The sequence below is a fragment of the Cinclus cinclus genome, chromosome 6 (assembly GCF_963662255.1).
Source record: "Cinclus cinclus chromosome 6, bCinCin1.1, whole genome shotgun sequence".
Lineage (NCBI taxonomy): Eukaryota > Metazoa > Chordata > Aves > Passeriformes > Cinclidae > Cinclus > Cinclus cinclus.
Window position 1 is genome coordinate 12,799,912 of NC_085051.1, and position 27,112 is coordinate 12,827,023.

A 27,112-nucleotide genomic window follows, 5' to 3' on the forward strand; every position below is an offset into this window, starting at 1 on the left:
AATGAACAATCTAGGGCAAACAAAATTACTTTATCACTTCCCTTCTGAACAAAGAAAGTTCAATGATTATATACATGGCATTTACTATTAAGTACATACAACTAGCAATTAGATAAAGGGATAATGACAAAGGATACTTTTGAATGTAGAGGATTAGAAGTGGACTTTAAATATTGAAGAAAAAGGGGGAGTAATTGAAATCTAGATGTTATGCATTTGGCTGTTAGGAACTCGAACATCTGCAACAACCTGTAGTTTATTCTGTGGAAAAAGGATAGAAGTAGGACTTATGCATGCTGGTTGATTGAGATGACTGACTGCTTCTGCCAGTAGGATGTGGTGATGAAAGCAGGAAGTTCAGTCGTAGGCTGTATGAAAGAAGATTTTTGGTAGAGATAAGGTTGTACTAATATCACTCAAAATGATTGTTAGACTTTGTTTTCTATCAAGCATGATATCAATCCTTTCAGTTAAAGATAATTTTACATGATCTACAAATCTTTTCAAAGCAGGGGTCTGGAAATCACATAGTTTCGTAAAAGGAATCTGATGAATTTTGCTTCTCAAGTCTTGCAAATTAGAAGCTGGGAACATGTGCTCGCTTTCCAGAAACGCATACAAAGATAAAATCTTATTTAAAAGGAAACATTAAACCAAATGGGAATGAACTGGCTTTTAAGAAATTCAGATTAAAAATAAGAAACTTCCAAACACTTCCACTGTGATTCTAGAATAGCCATTTAATAGAACATATATGAGCCTCCTAAATTATTTTTAAAGTGATTTATAAGCCATTTATGCGCAAATTATCTGATCTGGTTTCTTGTAATATCAGATGTGTAGGTTTGATGGAGTAAAATTTCCTTTTCCATCTTCTGACTTCTACAGAAATATATAAACCTGTGCGCAAATATTGAATTTGATTGGGAACTGCTTTCTTATTTGAATGAGACCACCTAAAGTATTTTTGCCGTGTCATGCAAGTATTTGTGACAATGTGTTGCTACTTTTAGTCTTTTAAATTTGTCTCTTGAAGGGTTAATATTTGGATGGGAATCTTAGAAAAGCCTCCATCAGGCTGTCCTTTTCTCACCTTTTATTTTTTTTTTGACAGCTTTAGCAGGAGCTGCTGTGTAATAGATGTGAACAAGGGTCTCCAAATTTCTCTAGTCTCCTGAGTGATACTGATCTCATAGCTCCCTGTAAAATGCTCGTTGCTCCCTTCATTAAGTAATCCAGGCTTTACTTAATCAGTAGGGTTAGGACCTTAAATGAGTAAATAGTAGAAGGTGAAAGGCTAATGCTGCTGCTCATAATGCATGTCATAACTCCTTTGAATAAGGCACAGAGAGCTGTAGTGTTTGTTATTAAACTACAAATTAAGGCAGATTTGGAGGAAGAAAAAAACTATGTTCAGTGAGCTGCTAGTGCTATTTTCATGGACTCTCATTTTAGTCTCCAAATTAGTTATTGCTTGTGATTGTGTCTGAGCACCTTCACTGCCTGTGGCCCCAAATTATGTCCAGGGTTGTTTTGCTCCCTTTCACTTTCATTTCGAGTTTTCCCTCCCTGCCAGGTGTCTCTCTCTTGCAGCATATTGTTCTTAAAAGGCCCTGAGGAATATTGTCCTCTTCAATTAGAAGTGTAGCCTGAGCATTGGGAAGCAGTGAACCAGGATGAGCTCCACTGAGCACATTTTCTCCTGTTGCTGGCCTTGTCCATTTTCTCCTCCACAATGCAGGAAGTGTGCCCTGTTTGTGGGAGTGAGAGCTGTGTGTGTACTGAGGAATCTGCAATTGAAACGTGTGCTGATGGCAGCAGCCCTTCAAGATTATCAATGTGCTTCAGTTACCACGTCAGATTTCAAACTCCTGGAGTTTAAAAAGTCTATAAGGAAGTTCAGAGTCGATTTGTCATGCAATGTTCCACGAAGCATGTTCCTCTTACTTTGGGCTAAATGAGGTCAAAAGTCACGGATTCTGCCATTGTGCACAAAGCTAAGACCTCTCAGCTCTGCTATCTCATCTCTCGGGAAAACTTCCTATTTTTGCAAGATCCAGGCTGTCATTTGCAAAGAGATTGAGTCATGAGGATCTTTAATCTTCAGCACTACTTTTATCTGTACACTGGAGAACAGTTTGTTGCAAATCATCAGGTAACATGCTGAACAAAAGAACCAATCTCCGTCACAAAGCTGGGTCAGCAGATTTTTTTTTTTGCCCCATCCCTCATGTCCAAATTTTAGAGAGGCTAAAATTGCCTGTTTCTAAATCTGGTGGACTTCCTTAAGCTGGATCAAAGCTCATTAAGTGTGATTTGAGTCTGCAACAGTTTGTTGAATCTGAATATGCCAGTGTCATAGGGTTCAACAAACTTAGTGGTTTTGAAGACTTTCCTTGGTTTACTATCATATAACAACACTGCAAATGCAATAATAGTCATTGTTAGTATGAATTAATGATACTATACAAATATAAAATCAACAGACTTATTTTGGTAATCATTGTGATGATATTAGCGTGCTCTTTGTTCAGTTTTTGCCTGAAAAGAGGCCAATTACCAGCCTTATAATGTCATTAACTTGCTGATAGTGGGCTTTTTTTTTTTTGCATTTTCCTCCTTTCTCTCAGGAAATTATGTTATTTTTCTGTGGTCTTTAACTTCTGTAAACTCAGTGGCTTGTGTGTTTGTCAAGATTACTACTTTTTTGGCAATTTAACGTACTAGGCAGGAAAAACTCCTCAAAACCAGCTTGAACAGTGCCTCAGTATCCCTTCAGCTGATGGAGGTTGGATAGGACTGGACCTACTTAAACTATTCCCTTGTACAGAAAATTAGTATATGATAAGTTTATCCTAGACTTTACAAAAACTACTCGGCAAGCTTGGTTAGTCTGTGATTTTAGAGTGACTTCCTGAAGTTCTGCAGTATGCCAGCAATTCTGGGCTAGTATAGTATTTCTCTACATATTTAGAGGGACAACTTACAGTGAGGATTTCTCAGAAAAAAAGTGAAGATCTGAGGAGAACCCTGGTGCAGCGTTTAACAGTAAATTATTTATATAGCCTTTTAAAGAGGCCTGAGGAAACAACAGTGAGTTCATACATCATACCTTATATGTTACACGTGATTGCTATTTTTTTACTTTCCTTATAGAATTTTCTACAATGATGATTGTTGAGCAATTCTACATTATCCATTATGGACTTAATTTGGGGAAGTTGTTAGACTTTGGTAACTGTAACAATTGAGTAATCATTGAGGCAAATTAAAATAACCAGTTCAATATAGCTTGTTAAGCTTTTTTTACCTAGAAACTAGCTTTTATCCATGTGTTCTAAAGGTTTAAGTAATGTACACTAAAGTCACCTTTTGTCACAGTGAAGTTGGATTGCGAGTGTTCCATTGGAAAAAAACTAGGTAAAATTAAGAGGAAAAAAGAGAATACCCTGCAAACCATCTGACTGTGCTTTTATCTTAGTGCAAAAAGTACAAAACCTAAATATTTGTAGGATTCTACTACCTTAAGAATGATCTACGCAGTAAGTGCACTCCCTTAAAAAACAGGAATCTGATTCATATCTGCCTTAAAGCTACTCTGTGTGTTTTAAGCTATCTCTCCAGCTAGTGCTACAAAATTTTGCCAGAATCAGTGCAAATACAATATCATGTATCTACAGGGCTCTTTTTTGTGATGACTGTCATGTGAAGTAATCGAAGATAAATGAGCACTGTCTCTATGGCTCTTCACTCTCTCCTTCCACTGAGAGTTGAGTCCTGCTGGCCATCATATGGATGTGGAAGTTGGCCCTGGCTATATTGCATACCCATGAATAATTCTGAAAAAAGATGAATTAGAAAAAAATTAGAGAAAATTTATGTTCAAAGAGGGGGTGAAATTCATTCAATATGTTGTTTGTTGCCAATTAATTACCTACTACTAATTAAAATAATAAATTTGCACGCAGTTGTAAGATTTGGCATTGACTTTCACCATAGGCTTATCTGGAAGCAGTTCTAAATGCTATCATTAGGATTGGTAATAAATCTGTCATATTAAGTGAAAATGGATATAAAGGCTAAGAAGCCTTGAAAACATAATTTGACTGAGCAGAAGTCTTTACATTTTATAAATATGACCACTGGAATTATTCGCACGAATTGATCAGCTCCAACTTCGACACCATGTTATAAAACATGAAACTTTTGCACTTAGTGAAACTCAGTGCTAAATTGGTGGCATAAGTCTTTTTCATGATAACATTTGCAATTTAAAACAGGAGTGTGTGTGCTGCCAGTAAAATGGTAAAGAGTTTCAAGCTGGAGATTTTAAACAAATGATCTAGTCATTAACTCTTGACTTTTGTATTCATGTCACATCAACATGAGAGATATCAATCATCTTGATATCAATCCACCTAATCTATCCTAAAACTCTTGATTCATTAATTAACAAACTACTTAAAAGATGATAGAAAATAGCAAAAAAACAAACAAACAAAAAAAAAAAAGGGAAGGGGAAGAGAAGTGCTTGTAAGAGAACTTTGGATGTCATGTGTCTCTTCTTAGATATTTGATATGGGAGTATATTTTTAATGTCTTTACCCAGGGTGAAATTTACCTGCAACGTGTTTAGTGCAGAAACACCTATATTAATCAAGGTCCAAACATCTCTTGAAGTAACACACTTCTAACAGGCTGTTGATCTAAGCTGGCCTCAGCCAGTGACACCAGAGGATTTTTTCAAAATAACATAGTTTTTAAAAGACTATTTTTTTTTTGGCGAGCACACTAGAATTCAGAGTATTCAAATTGCTTGTTACTCAGGTTCTGTTGAGTGCTCTTGAAAACTGTGTCAAATACTTTGCAACCGCAGTTAAAACAGAATGACTTTTAAGAAATATTAGAGAGTTTATCTTGAATTTTTTCTTTGCTCTGAATTATTTTTATAACTGTTTTTTCATTAAATGCTGCTTTTATGATGTCTCGATAAATTAATTTGTTGTCAATATGCCACGGCATACTAAATTCAGTAATTTTAACTAGTGGGTAACTACTATTCATCTGTGTATCTATACATCTTCATTTCAAGAAGGAAATCCTAAAGGCACAGGAGCAGGCTCTGCCCATGTGCCAAGAGATGAGCCGGCAGGGAAGAAAACTGGCCTGGCTGAACAGAGAGCCTTGGCTGGAATTCAGGAAAAAATGGGCAAATTTAACACCTTTGGAAGAAAGGGAGAGCCACTTGTGAGAGCAATAAAGATGCCATGGGGTTATGCAGGGAGAAAATTAGAAGGGCTAAAGCCCAATGAGGATTAGTCTGGCTACTGCTGTAAAAAACAATAAAAAATGTTTCTATAAATACATTGGAAACAAAAAGGAGGCTAAGCAGGTCCTCCCCCTTTATCAGGTGTGGGGGAAAAACATGGTGACAGAGGATGAGAAAAGGCTCAGAGTATCCAATGCCATCTTGCCTCAGCCTTCAACAGTAAGACCAGTTGTTCTACAGCTTCTCAATCCTTAAGATGGAAGACAGGGAACAGAATGAAGTCCCCATAATCCAAGGGGAAATGGTCACAAAAGTCTACTGGGTGGATGGGATCTCCCAAAGGATACTGAGGGTCTTGGTGGAAGGGCTCACTGGTCCACTTTCCATCATTTACCAGCATACCTCTCTGTATGGAGAGGTCCCAGGTGACTGCTTTTTAGCTGATGGGATACCTGTCTTCCAGAAGAGCCAGAAGGTGCATCCAGGGAGCTATTGGCCTGTCAGCCTGAGCGCAGAGCCAGGGAAAAGTCATGGGTGAGCAGGTCATCCTGGGTGCCATCCTGCAGCATATCCTGGGCAACCAGGGGATCAGTGAGGGGTTCAGGAAAGGCAGGTTCTGCTTGACCGAGCCGACCTCCTCCTCTGATACCGTGACCCGCTCAGTGGATGAGGGAAAGGCTGTAGCTGCTGTCTGTCTGTCTGGACTGCAGGAAACACCTTAAAACTCTTGCCTATCCAAGGCTGCTCATGGCTTGGGTGAATATTGTGTCTGGCTGGAGCAGGACAGGGATTGTCCTCCTGTGCTGGGCACTGGTGAGGCCATGCCTCTAGCGCTGTGTCTAGTTCTGGGCCCATCAGTGCAAGACAGGCATTGAGGGGCTGGAGAGCCCAGAGAAGGGCAATGAAGCTGGGGAAGGTTCTGGAGTACTAGTCCTGTAAAGAGCAGCTGTGAGGGAGCTGCTGGTGTTTAGCCTGGAGAAAAGGAGGCTGAGGAAGAACATATTTCTTTTTATTACTGCCTGAAAGAAGGATGGAGCTAGGTGGGGGCTGATCTTTTCTCCCAAATAACCACTGATAGGACAAGAAGAAATGGCCCCAAAGAAACGCAGGGGAGGTTTAGATTGAAAGTTAGGGAAAATTTCTTCACTGGAAGTGTTGGCATACACTGGAATGGACTCCCCATGCAAGTGCTGTAGTCACCATCCCTGGAGGTATTTAAAAGTTGTGTAGAAGTGGCACTTAAGGACAGGGTTATGTGCTGGACCTGGCACTGCTGGGTTAAGGGTTGGACCTGATGATAGAAGTATTTTCCAACCTAAATGATTCTATGATTCTATAAACATCAAAATCTGGGGCAGTTAACCAGATATTTTTGCTGGATTGGAGAGAACAGTGGGAAATCACACAAGTAAGGTCTCCTGTGGTTGAGCAAATCTTGTTTAATATATTTAATGACCAGAAAAATAGTTTTAAAACCAGGACAATACAAGACTGCAAAATACTAGAAGAAATTGTGTTAACGAACAAAAAGTAGTACATCTGAGGAGGTAAAGGGAAGCACCATTTCTTTCTTCACACGTATAATGAATTCTACATTATGTATTATCACTTATTTAAAAGATTCTGAAATCAAAATAGGTGTATTTTCAGAAGGGTAAAAATGAAACAATTCTCTGGAAAACACTTTAGTAAAAAAAAAATAATAATTCAAGAATTTTTGAAAAATAGGGACCGTGCAGAAAACGTGTTTCAAATGTATAAATTTGCCTGAGTCTTGTATATGGTGTCCTGTTTTCCCAATCACATCTTGGAACGTTGGGAAACTGGAAAAAGTTTTTTTGAGAAGGTGGGAAGAGTACGTGAATGATCGGAGGGTTGGAATATTGTCTATAAGGGGGCAGAATAGACATACTGAGTTTCTATACCATGGAAATAAAATAACCTAGAGAAGATGGAGTAGAGCAAACAAAATAATGAATTGCATGAAGAGGGTGAATACGGAACCATAATTTCATTTACAGTATCTCTTAGAATATAGCAACTAAAGTGTTTGTGTTCATATCTCCAGGCAGCAAGTTTAAAATAAACAATAAGAAACATTTTTCATACAAAAAAATAAATAATGTGAGACACTGCCTCTAGATGTTGCAAAGGCCAAAAGTTTAACCAAGTTCAAAAGGGGATTAATGGCTACTTTTGTTTCATGAATTGTAAAAACATCCTACTCAGACACAACTTCTGGCTGAGGAAGTTCCTAAACCACTAATTGCCAGAAGATGGGAAGGAGGGGTTGCTCAGCTCTTGCCACACTTCTTATAATCTTTCCTTATGCATCTCCTAATGGCCATGTTGGGACCAGGATAATGGGCTAAACAGAGTTTGGTTTTTTTTGTTTGTTTTTTTTTTTCTGTCTGAACCATTATGGTTGTTTTTATTTTGTAGGCATGGATTTTTTTTTTTCAGTAATAGGGAGACAAAATGGAAATTTCCAACTTGTTTATTGAGTTCAGTAAATGCCATCTGGAATATGGTTCTTAATAGCTAATTAGGGATGATCACACTTTTTTGCTTTCCTCATTTTAATATGTAAAAAATGAGTCTACAAATTCATCTGCAGAATGCTTAAAAGATTTTCTGTAAATACAATGAGATTTGGATGAAGGTGAACCATTTATGTATTTAATTCTAATGGTAATGATGTGTGTCTGATTTAAAGGATGATGTGTCAGAAAAGCTGATATAGTAAGCAGGGGGAGTTTTCCGTGGTCCACTAGAAGGAGATGAATGGCATTTTTTTTTTCTCTTGTTGTCATTTAAGGAATACTAAGTTTCAGTGAAAGTATATCCTACATTCTACAATTGTACTTCTGGCAATTAGGAACAGAAGCAAACAAGGAGAGCTTCTTTAATATCTATTTTTTTAAGTCGTAAAATTCTTATTACCTTTTTTTCCTTCTTAGAGTGAAGAATGTCCTTTGGGACTAAAGGAAATATGAATTACTTTTTTTTTCAGTAATTTGCTGTTCTAGTTTTTTGTCCATGTGAATTTGTAATGTAGAAGTTTATTTCTACTTACTAAACAGAGATTTAATTAATTATCACAGTGCACTTTGGAAATGAATGATACATTACTCTGTGTCAAATGAGTTTATCCTGTTTTGCATGCAAACTATGCACATCACTATAAATCATCGTCTCAAACTTCTAAAGTTGTTGTTTTTGTTTATTAGGAAACCTTGCTTCAGATCCAAAAAGGCAATAAGGAGACTACACATAGCAAGAAGAAAGTGGGCTTCAATCGATCATGAAATGCAATTACACAATATTCAGAGCTGAGTGAAATAAAGACCTTAAATAGCAGCAGCCTGTAAAGTCCAAAATTAAAAGTAGTTTCATCATATATTGTGAAAAGGGAGATTGGATCAATGAAACTGATCTCTTGTATCTTGTTTGCTGTCAATTTTCATGAAATGATACTTGTGGTGAGCCTCCTCTTCCTGTGTATGTAAATACATTTTGTTTATTTATGGAATATTACTGGAGTAGTCTGGCAGGAGATCTCTTGAGTTCAGCTGGTGCTCACTGTATAAACAGAAAAACAAGAATTGAAAAAGGCTTCCACCTGGTCCTCCTTAGCTGAGCTAATGTAATTGCAGATTTTGTTCTAGCAGTAAGGCTTTCTATAACAGTACAGAATATTACTGCTGAGTTCCAGTAAATCAGTATCTGAATTAAAAGAATAGGGACTATAACACAAACTTTCTTTTTGTCCTTTCTGGTATAGCATCATGAAATCTGCACATGTACCCAGAAGGTAGACAACAATCTACTACATTGTCATATAAACTGTAGGATACCAGTAGAAGTCTGAACAAAAGCAGTTAAGTCCATTTTCTCTTGCTTTCACTCAATCTAATATCTTCTTTACCTTTCATTTTCAATTCTTTGGAAACTTTTAGTATGTCTGGGGTGAGGGTTAAGGTATTTTATTAGGATTTGGGTGCCTTATAAGAAAAGAAATGAGACATCTTCATCTTAAGACTATGAAATTTGTGATCCCTCAAAAAATGATTTTAGAATCAGTGCAACTTCTGCCTCAGGTACCACATTCTACTGGCTGGAGGGTGCAAGGGCACAAAATGCATGCTCACTGCCCTTGTGTCAGGGTACACTTGTGAAGGAGCTTTTCCACCTTGCTGGTTCACAACATATTTCTTGTAGTGTAAAAAAAAATGCTCTTTGGAAGTCAGTGTGCAAATTGTCCAGAGAACAATGAGGAAATAAGGGGGGAGGTAAAGGTCTGGTCAGGGAGTAGAATCCAGCTCTAGTTTAGGGATTATGACATGGAGCAAATAGATATTTATTGCTGGCAGTATTGTTCACTGTCTTGGTTTGGCTGTGTAAATTTGGAAGGGCTTTAGAGAGATGCTGTAAGGTAAAATTTTATTTTAAGCACTTGATAGGCCAAGTATCTAAAAACCTGATAGTCCCATAAGCAACAAGCAAACACACCCATAACTTTGCTCCTTCTCCCATATTAAACTCTGAATGCACAAGAAACATTTTCCCCAAAACATATAATCAAAACTTCTTTTACTTATCTCTAATATCCACTGATTTTTCAGATTTAATTTTATAGCACGGTATGTGGCATAAAATGTTTAAAAATCCTGAACTTGCTTTTGGAATGAAGAGCTAAGTGTGTCCCTGTGTTACCGTAAGCAAATTGTTTGTTCAATTATTTGCCTTTTGTCAATCAATTGCAACCTAGCAGTGGGTGCCGCTGTATGATGTTGCTGGTGGTTATTCTAAGGTTGTTTTGCTTTACCTCACTCTTCCCTCTCCTTCTCTGCCTTCCAGCATGCACCTAATCCAGGTGGACTCTGTTCAGCGATGGATGGAAGACCTGAAGCTGATGACAGACTGTGAATGTATGTGCATTCTCCAGTCCAAGCCCATCAGCATTGAGAAGGATGAGCAAAATGAACTCATCCTCTCTTCACAGTACAACACTTGTGATAACTTGGAGCTTCTGCTTAAGAGAGCTTGGATCATAAGCACAGAGCTGACCAGGATTGCTCAGAAGCTGGAGAAGAACAAGTGGCAGAGGGTCCACAGCATGACAGTGAGAGTCAACTGCCACGTGCATTCCATGATAAATGAGTACAACACCTTCACCAGGAGCTCTTCACAAGAAATGCACCAGGTGAGAAGGTGCCTTAGCTGATGTCAGGTTTCTCTTAGTTTTTGAATTTTTATTTTATTGTAATTTTTTTATTGTAATCAAAACTTGCTTTAAACAGTCTGTTAGAAATTCTGACATACTAATACTGGTCCCTTAAGACTTTCTCATCCCTTTTCAACAATGGAAATCTTCTTGGCTTACTTTGGATCCTATTTTATCATAGGCCATTCTGAATGTTAATAATGTTGACAAACTGCGTGGAAAAATATTTTACTTTTGTGGACTACAAACTAAAGTATTTTGACACCCTGTCTATGAGTTCCTTTGCATTTAAAATGTAGAAAATGCTACTTTTTTTGTTAACCTCAGTTTTATTCAGAAAAATAGATGAAGGGTGCTCATATGAAATATTATGTTTTGAGAGGGTTTTTGGTTAATAAACAAGGATTACTTATTTTGGTAATGCAATTGTGTGTATTTACATAACTTTAAAACCACTTTCTCTTCTCTCTCTGCAGCTTGAAAAACTTTTAATAGACAAGTGTTCAGAATTTACAGCATTCACAGAAAGGTAACTTAAATTCTGTAGTTGAAATATTAATGTTGATTTTTTTTTTTATGTTGTAGAACTTCTAATAGAAGCACAAATCCATAGGCACCCTCAACTGTTTGAACTAAGCCTCTGTAACTCTGCAAGGCTTTCTAAATGTTAGTCTCTGGTGGATGAAGTGAGTTGCTTTTGCCTAAACTGCATCCTAATGAAAGATGGGATCTGCTGTTACACAAAGAGTCTGACATAGGTGCAAAGCTGCATGCAAGTGGATTTTTCAGGACTTTTAGGCATCAAGGGGGTAATTCTGGCTGTGATAGGTATCAATGACAAAGTTCCCTTCTAGTTCTGTGGAGTCAGGATTTCAGCTGGTGTGGAAACTTGGGCTTTGAGACTTGTACTGTGTTCCTGTATGAACATATCCATGCATTGTAAATCAAACCAAAGTAAATACACATTCCTTTAAATTGTAGTTGTAGCTTTACTCGTCTCCCTGCACTCTGGAATGCTGAGACTGGAAAATAAAAAATTCTGTAATTCTTCTCATGCTATATCCACTTTCTAACATAAGTTATAAGGGCTCACATTTGTATTTCATATTCTACTATGAGCCACACTGATTTAATAATGAGCTCTCATCTCAAAGTGTCTGCCCCAAATCAACCCTCTTCCTTCTTGTCTTTTTTGACCAAATATTGATATAGGTGGCTGACAGGCAGGTAAAGCTGAAAAAGTGACCTGTGTGCAGGTAGAGAGGCTGATCACCCAAACTGTATCTTCCACTACAGTGGCCTGCCTGGGTGGAAGATGTTTGGCCAATACAAATGAATACATTTCTGCGAGGAAATATTAATTATTTTATTTGAATTGTATAAAGTTTTTCATCTTTATCTCATTTCTTCAACTATGGCCAAACCTCACTGGTTATAGGATAACTCTACTAACTCTGTAAAAGTTCTTTATGCATTTTTCTGTACAGAGGGCCAAATTTTATTTTTGATTATGCTGTTTAACTCATCTGGACACACATTTCTTTCTTCATCCTTATCCTCCTGTCATTAAACTATGACAAAGTAAGTAAAGAAATGAAAATTACTGGAAGCCCTTCATTGACTGTGAAAGATGGGTGGATATGCACAGCTGCAATTGAGATGCAGGCATCCAAGAGCAAAACTGTCAGCATGAGAGGAAAAGAGCAGTGTTACACTGTATAAACACACAGCATCTGCAGCAAAATTTGGCCTGCAGTCTGTGAAGTAAATTGTGATCCCAAAATTATTCAGTAGTGTCCACTGTTATCCTTTCGTGGTGTATTTACTCTCTGTAGACAAAGCTTTGATTAAAGTCTGGAATTATGTTAATAACAAAGTCCTTGTGAACAGCTTAATTCCAATTATATCCTGTGATTAACACAGGCCTCATCTCTGACAATCTGGTTTGTCGCATCTTTTTTTCCTTCATCCCTTTCCTATCTTACTTTTCAGATGCTTACAGACTGAAGATGAAGAGATACTGAAGTCCATGAAATCTTGTGTTAATGAAACACTCACGACCGTTGCCCAGTATTTTGGCCAGTTGATAGAGCTGGTTTTAACACAAGAGGCACAGGTTAGTTTATAGTAAAAAAAAAAAAAAAACAAAAAAACAAAAAAGGTTTTCCAAAATTGTTGAATCTTGAGGGCAATTATCTGTTAAGGATCCCAGGCTGGGTTGGATAGGGCTTCTGAGAAACCTGATCTAGTGGAAGGTGTCCCTGCTCATGACAGGGGACATGGCAACTAGATGATTTTAGAGGCGAAAGCCATTCTATAATTCTGTGACTAAGAGGAGGATTAGAATTACAGCTGTCAATTTTCAACAAACTTATGACCAGTAACTCAAATATGTTGCAATAAGATTTAGGTGTTCATATCCTCAAATTCTCCAATAACCTCAAATCCCAAACAAAATGATCTTTTGGCTCATGTTACTTATTTTTCCTGATGTGTCTTTCTTGCAAGGCATCTAAATGATGACTTCTGATTTTCCCTTCCAACCTTACCCATTCTGTGATTCTGATTCTGTGAAATACATTGAATAATTACTCTGAGGCTGCAAATGCATTCATTTTTTTTCCATTAGATCATTATTGAAATAATAGCAACTTGCAAGTCAAGCCAACCTCTTCCTTCCTCCCCCCCTCCCTCCCCCTTTGCATGATCTAGTCTTTCTCACATATAAAAACCTCAAATGTAATTCTGCTCAGATAATTTGTCCATATTTTAGAGGTGATGTTATGCTGAAATTTTGTGTTGTCGCAGCAGAAAAAGAAGGGAGAGTCTTAGTTAAACACAAATAGTTAAAAATATTTATTACAGTGCCAAAACAAAAATTAATGCATTGGTTAAATTCTAACATACCCTGATGTGTTAAGATGGCAAAAAGTTGTGGCAGTTTTAGAAACATCCCTTCTAGTTTTAAAGAGTTATTATTAGGAGGTGAGAATATCCCAAACATATTTGCAGAATTACAGTCAAACTAACTAGCTACTTCCTAAGGCTCTTTGGTTGGGATTTATGAGAACTACATGAAATGTATGAGTTGAAGTGTGTAAATAACTTTGTATATTTCAGATTCAGGGAGTAGGTTAGCATTGTTAAGATGATTATTCTTTTCAGCCTGAAGAACAGCTCTTCACTGCTGTTATTTCTGCCTTTGGGCATCTTGGCACCTACTAACACACCTGAAATCCTACTCCCTTTTTTCTTTTAAGGGAGTGGAATTATTGAACCCACATCATCTTGTGTGTATTTGTGTGGCTGAAGGACTTGGATAAAAACTCATTAATAAAAACGGTTTTATGAACAGTTTTCTGAGCCAATCAGTCAGGCTGGTGCCCACTTCTGCTATAAAATCACATTGTCTGGGGGTAGTTTGGTACTCTGAAGCAGACTAAAGGTCTGTGTGAGGCGATTTCAGCTTAAATTGTGTAAAGGGCTTCTTTTTCTAATCAGTGTATCAGGATTTAATTTAGGATAGGTTCGTATAAAATTGTGAACTCTTAAGCTATATCTTTTATGAACATTTTTCTAATGCTAAAGGTGGAAGAACAGAGGCTCTTAAAGGCAAGGTAATTGAATTTTGTATAAATAACAGTGTAAAACGTGGGATACTTCATTTCTTTCAAAGTTGGATTAAATACAGAAATGCTTACCTTCCTCTTCCTAGGAAATAGAATTAATTATTCTAGTGATTCGAAACCATTTTTTCAGAAACATAAAATAAAATAGATTTCATGTTCTTTTCATAGCTGTGCTTCTCAAAAGCTGCAGTGAACAAATGCAAAAGCAAGATAATTATTTACAAAGAATAAGAAATATTTAATCTATTTCATACATTGGAGAAATAAACTATATTTCTTTATAAGAATGTCTGTTTGTCAGTGACATTTTGGCTGAGAGTAGTGATGAACCTAGAGCCTTAGAAGGTAGCGAAAGAAAGGGTGTAGCAATATTCCTTAGAAATAACGTGGAAATCTTGTATCACCATGTGATTCAGCATCTCCACTAACTAAATTGGTTGCCTTCTGAAAATTCTGGTTCAATCCCAGATCAAACACAACAAAAAATTTACTAAACAGCTGGAGAATTCCATACCGAACGTTCTCACACACCTACCCCTTGTCATATCCTGTTAATATCTATTTCTAAATATCACTGTCCTTGGTTACATCTACTCAAATGCAAAGACAAATGAGTGTTGTCAGTCTGACTCCTCCAGGCTCTGTGTCCTGTGTCCCCCAGACCCTGCTGAGGCAGATAGAGCTCTCGGGCAGTCTGTACATCACCGAGTTGGCCATCAGTGGTTTATTCAGCCTTGCCCAGGAAGGTGCTCACCTCTGCCGCATCATAGCCAAGGTAAGGCATGTATGGAGTAATCCAAAGCAAACTAGCAATGCAAGAAACTCATGTCACTGAGGAGCAATAAAATTTACTCAGAGAAACTGCCTTTTTTTTTTCTTTTTTTTTTTGCTTCCTGTGGTGCTTTTGAAGGTCTTACTCTACAGAATTTACCACCACAGTTATTGCATTAAAGGTTTTTTACACATTCCCCCAATCTTTAATTTAATAAAGCCCAATACCTGTGCAAGCAGCTTCGGTAGGATGGTCAGCTCCAACAGGCTTCTCAGCATTGCTTCAGTTTCAGTTGTCTTTGTGCCATCTGAGGTATTATCACTCCATGTTATCTCTCCATAAACTTTTTTAGTATCTCTCCTAATAGTACTTTTTAAACACCAGCCATGTAAATGGAGAGAAACTTTACAATAGGCCATGGCTGTGGCAGACTGTGCTGAGAAACAGCAAGACCTCTTCAGCTGTGTGCACAGGGGAGATTGGAGATATTATTAAAGATGCAAATTTAGAAATACTTTGCATTCATTATTTTCCTTTCACAAAAGGATGCTAGGATGCAGTTACTTCTGTCAGTGTGTGTTTTTATTTACTGAGTTGTTGGTACTAACTTTTGGTATAAATGAGTCATTCTGTCAAGATCCGCGATACTGGAAATCCCTGCAGTTTGCACCTTCGAGGACACTTGGATCTTGAAAAAGTGAAAAAAGGTGGGACATGGTGTCTTGTTGAGGATAGGATAACCACAACCACAGGGCATACAGAAAGGTGCTCCAGCTACTGCTTGTGGAGTGCTATGCCAGTTCCTTGTTCTACTCAGAGGCAGGGTTAGATAGCAGCATTTAATTACTTCTGATATGTCTTTAGATGGATATTTACACCATAAAAGGTACTCCTCTGTTCTGAAAGCTGAGAATGAGCCAGACTCAGAAACCTATAGTGGATTCTGTCAACAGCCTGAGAGGTGTTTTTTTTTTCTAAACTGATATTTGAGCTCCACTCAGTGGTACCCAAAATCAATGTTAAAGTGTTGAGTATTGAAGCAGTGCAGAATTAACAAATTAAAGAAAATTGGTTTTGGGTTTTTTTATAATTGTATTACTTCCATAACAGTTTAATTTTACAGAAGTGAAGTCTGACCTTTCCTAAATCACTAAGCTAATATATTGCTAAAACCTGGGTGTGTCACAGGTTTACAATTGAGGAAATGCATCCCCTTATGCTAAGAACCCTAAGTGGTGTTTGGCTGACAAATTACAGCAGTGATTGCACCACCTGCCCTGTGCCTCTGTCTGCCCTGTGCACTGGGAGATGTGCATTTGTCCAGGCTGACCATTATCCTTCCCCCTCTGTAGTGCCTCAGTTACCTGCATGAGGGACCGAGGGGGCAGAGGAACTGGAACAGACCAGAATTTCAAATGGGTAAAGAGCTCAGACAAAGAAACTTCACAGCACTGAGCTTTGCTTGCTTTGGAGGTTAACTTGCACCTTTCCAGAAGCTCCCAATATGAACAAAGTATGTTTTTATTTCTTGTTTACAGCCTTTGTAGCATTTCCAGTTTTTGACCAGATAACACAAGAAATGCTGCTCGTGCTGTAATTCAAGTTTCATTTGTGACATGTTTCACAATCTCTGAAGCAGAAGAGATGGGCACTGGCTTTATTTAGCTATGACAGTAAAAATTTAGGGTGACTTCAAAACAGAAAATAAACAACAAAAGAAATTGAAATTGTTCTCAGTCATTATGAGGGTGGAAAAGGATTGAAATAATGCCAAGTAATTTCAAAATCTTTTAGAATCTCTTCAGAATCCATAGTTCCCTCGAGAGCTGTCCTAGTATCCTTGATAAAAAATCCCCAGAGACGTTATTTGTTTACCAGGAAAGTGAAATTCAACAAATTTGTCCATGTAACCTTAAAGTCTTACTCTCCATGATGACGTGTGATCTTGTGGAACACTCTTAGGTTTTTTCCTCTCCCAAGCTATAAGTTACAGCTCTAAAGCACACCAGTCTTGGAGGTGCAAAAAAAAAAAAAAAGAACCAAGATAATGTTGTAAAGCTACAATATTACAGGAGCTGGTCTCTCATTTTACGTTTTGGTAAGGGTTTCAGTCTTCTCTCTCCTTCTCCTCTATCCCCTGCTAATATTTTACAAAAATTTACAAAATCACATGCTCCCCTCTATGCTGAAGCATCACCCACAATTTTATTCCACCAACAGGCATAATTTGACACTTTCTTTTTTAGCTTGTAACTTTATAATCTGCTGTGAAAAAATCATGTTGCTGACTCACCCTGGCAGCCAGTGGTACTTCTCACTAGCTGTCAGAGACATAAAACCTAAGGTCTCTAACAAAAATGAGTAGTAGTATGGACAAGATAAGAAAATTAGCATTGCTTAGAGCAAAAGGGCTATAAATGGATTTGGATGCCTAACAACCAGAAGAATTGCTAAAAATCTGTTTATGAGTTCAAATAAATAGGTCATAGAGTGATAAAGAAAATATTATTTCTTAAAAGGCTCATTTTACTGATGATAGAATTCAATTTAACAGAGTGCCATGTTGATAATAGGCTTGTAAAAAAGAAATAAACAAAAATGAAAATGTTCACACCTGCATAATACCCCCTTTGGAGAATACCTGATATTGGAATTCCTTATGACTGTTCAGCAGATCGCTTGATCTGAGAAGCTTCTAATACATCTTGCCTTACCTTTATATGCCAGTTCCTTTCCTAGCAAGTATTTATGATGAAGATCTCTTTGGAGATCATCTGTCAAAATAATTATAAATGTTGTCAAAACCTTGATGAGAATTTACTGCACTTCAGGTCATTTCAGGCTGACACTGCAAAGTATTCCACCTTAGAATTAGATGCCTTTTTGCTTCCCTTCTTTATTCCCTCAGTCCACATAGTTTTGGTGATTGTATTTCAGATTTTGTTGCCTAAACCTAGCTCTTCTGAACAACATCCCACAGAATTGAATTCCTGTTAATCCAATACAGGAGAGAAGCAGGTCATCAAGTAGTAAAGCAAAGTGTCCCTCTCTTCCTCTGAATGTTTACCCACTTAACCAATTTATGTATGTCCCTGTCAGATGGAATGGTTTGGCGTTGTTCCAAAAGATACAGGGGATGAATCTTGAAAAAGCTGAATGAATTCTGAGAAATGCTCCAATCCCAGTGAGGGGACTGGTTTTGACAAGCCATGGAATCAGGCTCAGTATTTCCCACCCATCCAATATTTCACTTTCACTTGAAGTGAGATCTCTCACTTCATTACTCATGGTCAGTATTTTACAGCTTAGTAATGGCACATGGGGCACAGAATAAAGAGTGCAGATCTCTGCTGACAAATGCAGTGATAAATCACTTCCTGTCCATCAAAGGCAAGATCAGGTCACCCATTTGGCATAAAAAACTTGAGCATTACTAGATTTGTCCACAAACTTCTGCTTATTATGGCTAAAGCAGAGGATAAGATCATCCCTGATTCAAATGAACTGTGGGAAAATTCAAATTGATAATGAAATTTATGCAAAAAAACCCCAACAAAACTGTTACCTTTGCCTTGGGAATGACAGTGCAACAGCTTTTCACCTGCATTTTTGATAGATAATTTAATTACTGCTTGGGTGAAATATCAGTATCTTTTTGTGGAAGGAAAAATATGACTGAAACTCTGTTAGTGTACTGCCTCTTTTTTAATATAAAGGCTCAGAAATATCTTACTGCATTAGGCTATATACAGTATTTATTGAAATAAAATAACAGACACACTTCTTACCGCTCCAGAAATAAATTTTACTCCGAACAATCTTCAGTGGGCCTATCGTTTTCACTGATGCCACAGAAATTCCATATACTTGTGCAAAGACATGATATAAAACTTCTTCTGTGAGGATAATAAGCAGAAGGGTTAATTTTGTCTAGTTCTATGTTGCTTGGTTTAATTTTTTTGTTGGACTGAACAGAGGGTTTTCCTTCCTCTATTATCATCTACTGTATTCAAGCAGAACTAGTACAAAAATACAGAATTCTAAAAATGAGTAATGTCTGAATTGTTGCCCAGAGGTTTTAAGTCAGTATAGCCTGTTGAGCTTTCAAATAATGGTTGAGGAAAAAATGGCTGAGGAAAAAATTAGATCATTTCTGTGAATCTAAAAATATTTTTTAAACAGCGTCTACTGAAACAGGCTTTAAAAAAGGGGGTACTTTTCACTTGGTCCATGATTTCAACTATTTTTAATTGACTGCTGTAATCTGAACACTTTAGTCTGAGATTTTATCTGTCATCAGTATTTTAAATGCTTTCGTCTTCATCATATGTCTGATTCTACATCATAAAAGACATGTAGTCTACCTGATAGCACAACATTTTGAAATGAAAAATAATTTAAAAAACCCCACCACAAAAAAAGTGCAACATTGTTGGTATTTAATGTTTACATTTGTTATATGGAATTTACTAAAACATACGTTTACAAGTTCTGTCAGAAATTAATTAAGGATAGCTATTCCAATATGTACTCAAGTATTTTCCACTATAGTATTTAAAGAAAATCTTTTAGGAATGCAGACTTTATTTATTTGAGGATGAAGATTTGGATTGTATTTGTTTAAAATTTGACACCTTTTTCCATGTTATTTTAAATACCTCTTCAAACATATGACCCTCCTGTTCATAATTCTAGCATTAAGTAAATTTTGTGTGGAGCTCAAAAATGTAGCGGAATGGGAAATATATGGTAACAAAAATCTATTTTATACTAATAATATGGCTGAAGGATCAGTTAAATGTCACTCCAATTGCCACCTATTGATGGTTCTTTGTAATTTTTGCAGGAATGTCAGGCTTAATTTAAATGAAGCTTGCAACTGGTAGAAATCAATCACTTAAGCACACCTCCTACTGAGGTTGTACTACTTTTTCATCACTCAGTGTACAAGCATTAATCCACTTGAGCTCTCTGTGTGAGCTTAACATCCTCTTTGTTGGTGTCATTATGAGAGCTATTTTGGATAAACCACTAAAGGAATCTGCTCCCCATCCCAATCTTGATTAAATACTGGGGAAACCTCTAGTACTACTTTCCTGATTGCTGTTTTTTGCCCTGCAGGAAGGAGGTGTCGTTGCTCTCTTTAAGATCTGTCGCCAGGATTGTTTCAGGTGCCTTTATCCCCAGACCCTGAGAACACTGGCATCAATTTGCTGTGTAGAGGAAGGGATGAACCAGCTGGAAAAGGTAGGCACTTCAGGATTACTTACTGACTGTCACAAAATGGAGAAGCCCTGTCTTTAATCTTTTCCAGAAACTGATGATGTAGTAGTGTTTGATACTATGTTCCATCCTATGCTCACCTTTTCTGTGCTGAACACATCTTCAGTCTTCAAAAAATTAGTCCCAGCAATGGCTTTATCCTATTATCGTGGCACAAATAAGCTTTATAAGTGGGGATAATTTTGTAAAACAGGTCAACATGTTGGTGACTACATCAAAAAAGGAGAACAAACAAGAGAAATTATATTTTCTGGAGTTTAGAATCCCCACTGTTTCAAATTGCCCTTAAAAAATAGAAGGTTTTATACCTCTTGAAATCCTCTCCTGGTGGTCTGATAGGGCTCCTGCTTGTGGCAATGCTGCAGCTTGTGAGAGCTGTAGTTGCATAGAAAGAAGTGGGACAGATACAGTCATCAGTCAATCAAAAAATGTGTCTGTTAATCAGCAGCAGCTTTCATAAAAGCCACTTTTAACTGCGATGGCCAACATCAAAACATTATCCAGATAAAATTATATCAACTTCTTAGCTCCTTTCCCTTCTCACATTCACTAGATATTGCTATGTTTTTGAAAATGAACCCTTCTGGTCACTAAATCATGATCTCATCCTTTGTATTTCATAAAACAGTCATTTTCCTCAGCTGTATAATGGCCTCTTCAAGTTAATGATAAATTATTTCACTGCCTCTTTACATTGACATGTCTTGTAATTTACTTCCCTGAATTCAAGCAAACTGTGACAGAACACCTGCAGCAAAAAGCAAGTCTCTGAGTTTACAGTAAATGAAGATGACTTAAATTTTTTTTGACATAATGCTGGTTCAGAGTGACACCAGAATCAGTCTAAAAGGATCTTTCATTATGTCCACTATAATGGTGGAGTTAATAGAGTCAGAAATGAAAAAGATTGATTCAAGTCACCTGGTCCAATTCCTGGCAGCATCAACATGTGTTTAACGTGGCCCATATCAAAGCTGATGGAACAGGAGTCCCAGAAAAAGTGAACACCCTCAAGCTCACGTTCCTTTGATCTGCTTTAGTGTTGGCCACAAGTAAAATTGTTCAGGGTAAACTTGATCAAAATCAAGATTAGAGCAGGGTTTAAAGGATTTTTAACTGAAATCCCTACCTTCAAGGGCTTTCAATTCTTAAGTCATTGTATTTAAATATGAATAGTTTTTTTCCTTTCAAAATATGAAGTAGCCTTCCAAAGAACACAAAAGTATTTGCAATCCTATAATTGCAAAAGTTATCATAGGACTTCTTATCTGGCAGAAAGGGTGGCTTCTTTTATCCAGAGAAGTATCTGGGTGCGGGCAAATAATTTAATTTTTCTAATATGAATATTATTATGCCACCTAGTGCATTAAAATATCAGTGCAATTTGAACTGGGTTTCTAATGGCAGAAACTTCATTTAAAAAAACCCCAAACTTGGTTATCAAGCAACTCAAGACTTAAAAAAAACCTAACCAAACAAAAAACAAAATCAAGAAACAAACCTATGCAAGTGCTTCCCCTCCCCCCATTTTTCAACCATTGCAGCATTTAAAAGACCACTTAAAAGAAAGCAGCAAGAGTTACAATTTCTTATGAAGCACTTATCTGAGAGGTGAACTAAAAGGGGATGGTGCTCTTTCTGCAGTAATTGCAGTGCTTAATTACTAAATTACCAGGAGTATTATTTATTTATCCAATGCTCTTTGATGTCGCCAATTCAGTGCTCATTTCTAAGGATGTAGAAAATTGCCTATTTTAATAAAAAACAACTCTTTCAATTAAAAATAAAACCAGCAAAACAGTTCTCACTCTTCCCAGTCACTCGTCCATAAATATCTCACACTGGAAAAAGCCATTTTCACCTTTTTTTATCAGCTTGATAAGCAAGGTGATCTTTGCTCTAATTGCAGTGATAAGGTAGCTGTGGCAATGTTTAGCTTTTTCCCTTTTGGGTGAATCTAGCTGGGTCTGTGTACAATGATGTAAAATCAGTTAGTTAAAATGTGAGTTTGGAACAATTATTTCACTTGCAAGTACTTTACTGAATTTTGATAATATACTGATACTCTCACTTTTTCGTACATTGAAGTGCAGAGCTCCAGGAACTCAAGAGTGATAAATTAGGCAATTAAAGTAGAAAAATAGTGGGGAAATAGTCTCATTGTGTGCCTGAGGACTGCATAAATAAATTTTCTCTGTAAGCTGTGCTCAACAAGTGGTAATTTTGGTGCTTCAAACTGCTTGTGGGTGTCTGGTTGTTTGATACATTTTAATTTTGTAATCCACTGTGACATCAGCAGGTTTGAGATCATTATTTGGTCTGAGCTTCCTGACCAATCCTACTTCAGAGTGGAGTGGAGAGACCCTGGAAAAGCAACCAGAACATATTATTCCTATAGATGTTTCTCCCTGTACCCAAGAGAATATTTTCATCTGTGTCTTGCAGCACTCAAGCATTTTTAGGAGAAAGCTAAAGCACCGGAAAAGTTGATTATTCTTGATCTGGGTATCCCAGATTTTATGCAAACACAATAAGTAATACTGGTAATAGAGAATAGAGAAAATATATAAAATCCATAAACCCCAACTGAAAGGAGTTTGTGAGAGCTGAGCATGACTTGAACTGAAGAACAATGTGACAACTGCTGCACATGCAGATGGACCTGGTGGTGTGTCCTGCTCTGAGGTTCAGGACAGAAATAAAGTGATGTAGTGGGTCAGTAGATTGGTTCTTGAGACTTGCTGAGGGCTTTGGAGAGAAGAATATCTGAACCTTCATGAATGTGTTTTGCAAACTTAATTAAACTTAATTAAACCTCAATGTAGAAGGGAGAGTTGGAGGCATAGAATTTGGATAGGTTATTCTGTGCGTTTAGTGACACTTAAGGTTCAGAAAAAGTGATAATTGTGACCTTGGTGACATATATCCTGCAAATTGCATTGGGAATAACTGAACTTCAAGTAATGCTTTGGTTATGAAGACACACACAAAACCTAACAGATATGGTCTTCAACATGGAGTAATCTTGCCTGGAAATGGGGTTTGTGTTTGAATAGACATTTTTATTTTCTAAAGCAATTCTTCAGGCCTTGCCCCTCTGAGCATACATTAGGTCCTTGTATTGCAGAGCTGCCTGAACAAAGTGTCTCCCATATATTTGGTGACATGCAGCCTCATTAAAGTATAAAAACTGTGGCAGTTTCTCTGCTTCAGGGCTGTCTGTACAAAAGTTGTTGTTGGTGGTACTAAAAGGCATGGCTTTCCAATTTTTGCCCTCCTGAAGCTCAGTTGTGTGGTTTTTCACTGAGGCTTCTGTGGCAATAAACTTCCTGCTGCAATGAAAGAACTGCAGAGCTGGTTCAGAAATAAATAGCAAACAGTGCAGTGTACTGCATTTTTTACTGTGAATGTGAAATGTTATCACATTAAAAAAATGTAGCTTAGATGGGACCTAGATCAAGGGTCAACTGCCACAAAAACTGGGTGATTATACAAGCAGCCGGCTGCATAAATTTTAAGTGTGCCGAGTATGGTTACTTACATTATTTAAACCACTCCAGAAAGCAAGACACCTGGAATCAGCTCATTAAGAGGAGATAATCCAGAGACATTGGTGACAACAGCTGTTACTTTCATTATTAAAACCTTTTTAACAAATGACACAGCTTTTATCACTGTGCTTTAAGCAAAATTGCCCAGGAATAGATTACAAATTACTTTGAATCCTTCATTTAAAGCACATTGAATCAGATTACTTCCAGAAGAAGAAAGGTAAAGAAAGGATGAAATGTATCTTATTTGTGGCTGGGAAGCTATATGAATTTTACAAAGACTTCTAAAACATACGTGACCTAAAAAACTATTACTCATCGTGAATTCAGTCTCAGTCTTAGAATAACCATATTCTTATATACAACAATAATTTCTGCATAGAAATAATGCAGTCTGTCCATGATACAGCTAAAAAAACCCCAGCTTTTCTGGGGAATGGAGTAACTCCTACTGCAACTTATTCATAGTTTTTGGGTGAATGTGTTTTGATTACTTAATTCAGCTCTAACCACTTTGAACTTTCATTTTCAAACATTAGTCTCAGTTAAAATCACGGAGTAACTTTGTCTCAGCAACTAAAACCACTGATGTCCATGTGACTGTAGGGTGAGACAGAAATGAGAACTCTGTATTAGAAAGAAATTCCTCACTGTGAGAGTGGTAGAGCACCAGAACAGGTTTCCCAGGGAAGCTGTGGATGTCCCATCCCTAGAAGTGTTCAAGGCCAGACGGGATGAGGCTTTGAGCAGTCTGGTGTAATAGAAGATGCTCCTGCCTATGGCAGGGGGCTTGGAAGCAGATGATCTTTAAGTTCCCTTTCAAGTCAAACTATTCTCTGAATTATGCAGAGGGCTTTGATTATGACAGCTTGTACGGTGTGAAGGTAAAGTCACTAATTTGAAGGCTGAATGTAAAAGTTAGCTGGTGACCCATGGATTTCGTTGTCACAGCATGGGAATGCTCCACAGCTGTGAATGTTTTAATTCTCATACTACCTGGTATATAGTAGAGGTATCTTTCTACAATGCAAGAGGTAGAAAATTTTCCTGGTCTGAATGAACTATATAGCTGCCTTCATATTTCATTATTCCAAATGCAAAATGTCAAGGGTTTCTATTAATAATACTCTTCGAGAAAAGGTATGTGAGATTGCCAGTTTAGGTAGGAGAAACCCTTAGGTTGCTACATTTAAAAGCATGTCTGCGGGTTGTTTGCTTCTTTTAAGAAGTGCAAGTTTTCTGAGAAACAGGGAAATGTAGATTTTTATTATGGCAAATGGTGGGTTATTTACAGGATTTTCAGAAAAGAGAAAATTTCAGAAAGTGCATATCTCTGCCTCAGCCTGTTAGACCTTATTACTCCTCAGAGAAGAGCTTTGTGTTAGTGTTTCTTTGTTTCTCAGATGAAAAATTTTCTGGGCTTATTTTAGTAGCTTCAGAACAAGGATTAGATGATCTCAAAGATGAAAAAAATTGCATGGTTATTTTATTCCAAAATAAGTTGAGTTCAAGAACTCAAATGATTAATTAAGATTTCTTAAAAAAACCCCAAAAAACATAAAACATAAAACAAACAACAACAACAACAAAAAAAACAAAAACAAAAAGCAAAAAACAAATCAAAATGGCCATAGTTTCCAAATTTCAGTTTAAGTACATGAAGAATCAAATGTCATGTTACTCTGTTTCCCAAGTGAGACAGGATAAAGATGGATAATGACAACCAAATGAAGGATTCTTAGAATCCATAAGGTGGTGTTGAGATGTCAAGGCGACTTTCTCTTGTCTCCTTCCCACAAAAACAGGTAATGCGCAGTGTTACAACCCTTTCTGAATTTTTCATGTTGGCAAGCACATTCTTAATGCTGTTTTATAAAGAGGAACACCATTCTTTTATATTCCCTAAAACAGTGCTTATTTACAGAGAAACTTGTGAAGCTTCATGGTTGGGAAGAGCCCAGAAACTCACTTTCTGCATGTTGAAAACCACAGAGCACTGGCTTGTGTGCTGAAAACACGTGAAAAGATTTAGGTGGATAGGGTTCAAATGATGCATTGCTTTTACAGCCCTTTGGCTGGAGAATCAACTCTTCTGGTCTGCATAATTCACTTCTTTTTATCCTGGAACACTCTTTTGGCTCATCTTCCATGGCTTTGGGTAGCCAGGCTTTGAAATCATACAGTGAAGTTACAAAGAGTAAGCAGGAATGGATAAAGAGGTTTCTGAATTTTGAGGGAGAAGGATAACCTTGTAAAGACTTATTCTGGCAGTTTTTGACACACAGAGCACACTGAAAGTTGGTGGCATTGACAGCTGGAGCTGGGAACTGTGTGTCACTGCTGTCAGTGGGTAATTGTGAAGGCACATGGGAATGAAGAGCAGTGAGAAAGAAATATCAGTCAAACTTAAGGAACAGCAGGAGGGACAACATATTGAAGCTGCTTTTCACATAGCCTTTTAGATAACCAGGCATATCTGTTTCAGTAGCTGAGTTTGTGGTACAATTAGATAATGTAAAGTTCTACGCTTGCAGCTATTTAATTTACTGGACACTTCTTCTGAGTAAGGCTGTTTAATTAATTGGCAGTGAAAAATGTGCTGTGTTTGGCAAATTACATTTCTGTCAAAACCCCTGCAAGATTCATTAAATCATATCTGAGAGTGCAGGAGCTGCCCTTCCTCAAGTGCTGGCTTCTTGTGCATTGGTTCAAGTTTTACCTCTGACTACACAGGTTTGTACATGAAATTAGTAAATGTACCTTCTTTCAGCACCTTCCTAGGCAGAAGCAGCAAGACTTCTTAGGTCACTGCAGAATCTGGCCATCTCAGGTGCAACAGGCTGCAATTTAAAGGTGAAATAAGGAAGTCAGAGAAGTGATATTAGTGAATACTGGAAAACAGTGTGAAAAGAGTTTTAAAAAAATCCATCCCTCCCACAAAAATCTCACAAGAACAACAACAATAGAAAAACCCCAAAACTAACTGCGAGTCTCTGAAGTAGCATTTGATTTGTTGAAAACCTTCTGCCAGTTACACAGCAGATTAAAATTTGTTCACTTTATGATAGTACCCATTTCATCAAGCAAAAAGAAAAACAAGGAAGTTTTTTCTTTATGCCTCATTCAAGAGATGTAGAATTGAATAAAGACAGACAAGTTGGTGCAGGATTATGGTACATTGCCAGATCTCCATAGGGGAAAAATTATACGCAAACTGCTTTGGCTGAGGTCATGGCCATTACTTCAATTCTGTTAAAATGACTAATGGAATTATAGTAGTTGTGTTGTTGTAGTCCTGATGCTCTAAAAAGATATGTATCTGTTGCTCTGGTAAAACACTGTACCTCTCCATACAAACCTTGTTTCACTTAAATCGTATTA

The 27,112-nt window shown here is 37.3% G+C and overlaps 1 protein-coding gene across 1 annotated transcript in view; it reads left to right on the top strand.

Moving 5' to 3' along the window:
- INSC (INSC spindle orientation adaptor protein) overlaps positions 1-27,112 on the top strand; it is a 139,758-nt gene that overhangs the window by 75,111 nt on the left and 37,535 nt on the right. The window contains exons 3-7 of the mRNA XM_062495349.1: positions 10,130-10,475; positions 10,973-11,025; positions 12,489-12,612; positions 14,787-14,900; positions 20,019-20,144. Of these exons, the coding sequence (XP_062351333.1) occupies positions 10,130-10,475; positions 10,973-11,025; positions 12,489-12,612; positions 14,787-14,900; positions 20,019-20,144 (763 nt within the window). The remainder of the gene's footprint in view (positions 1-10,129; positions 10,476-10,972; positions 11,026-12,488; positions 12,613-14,786; positions 14,901-20,018; positions 20,145-27,112) is intronic.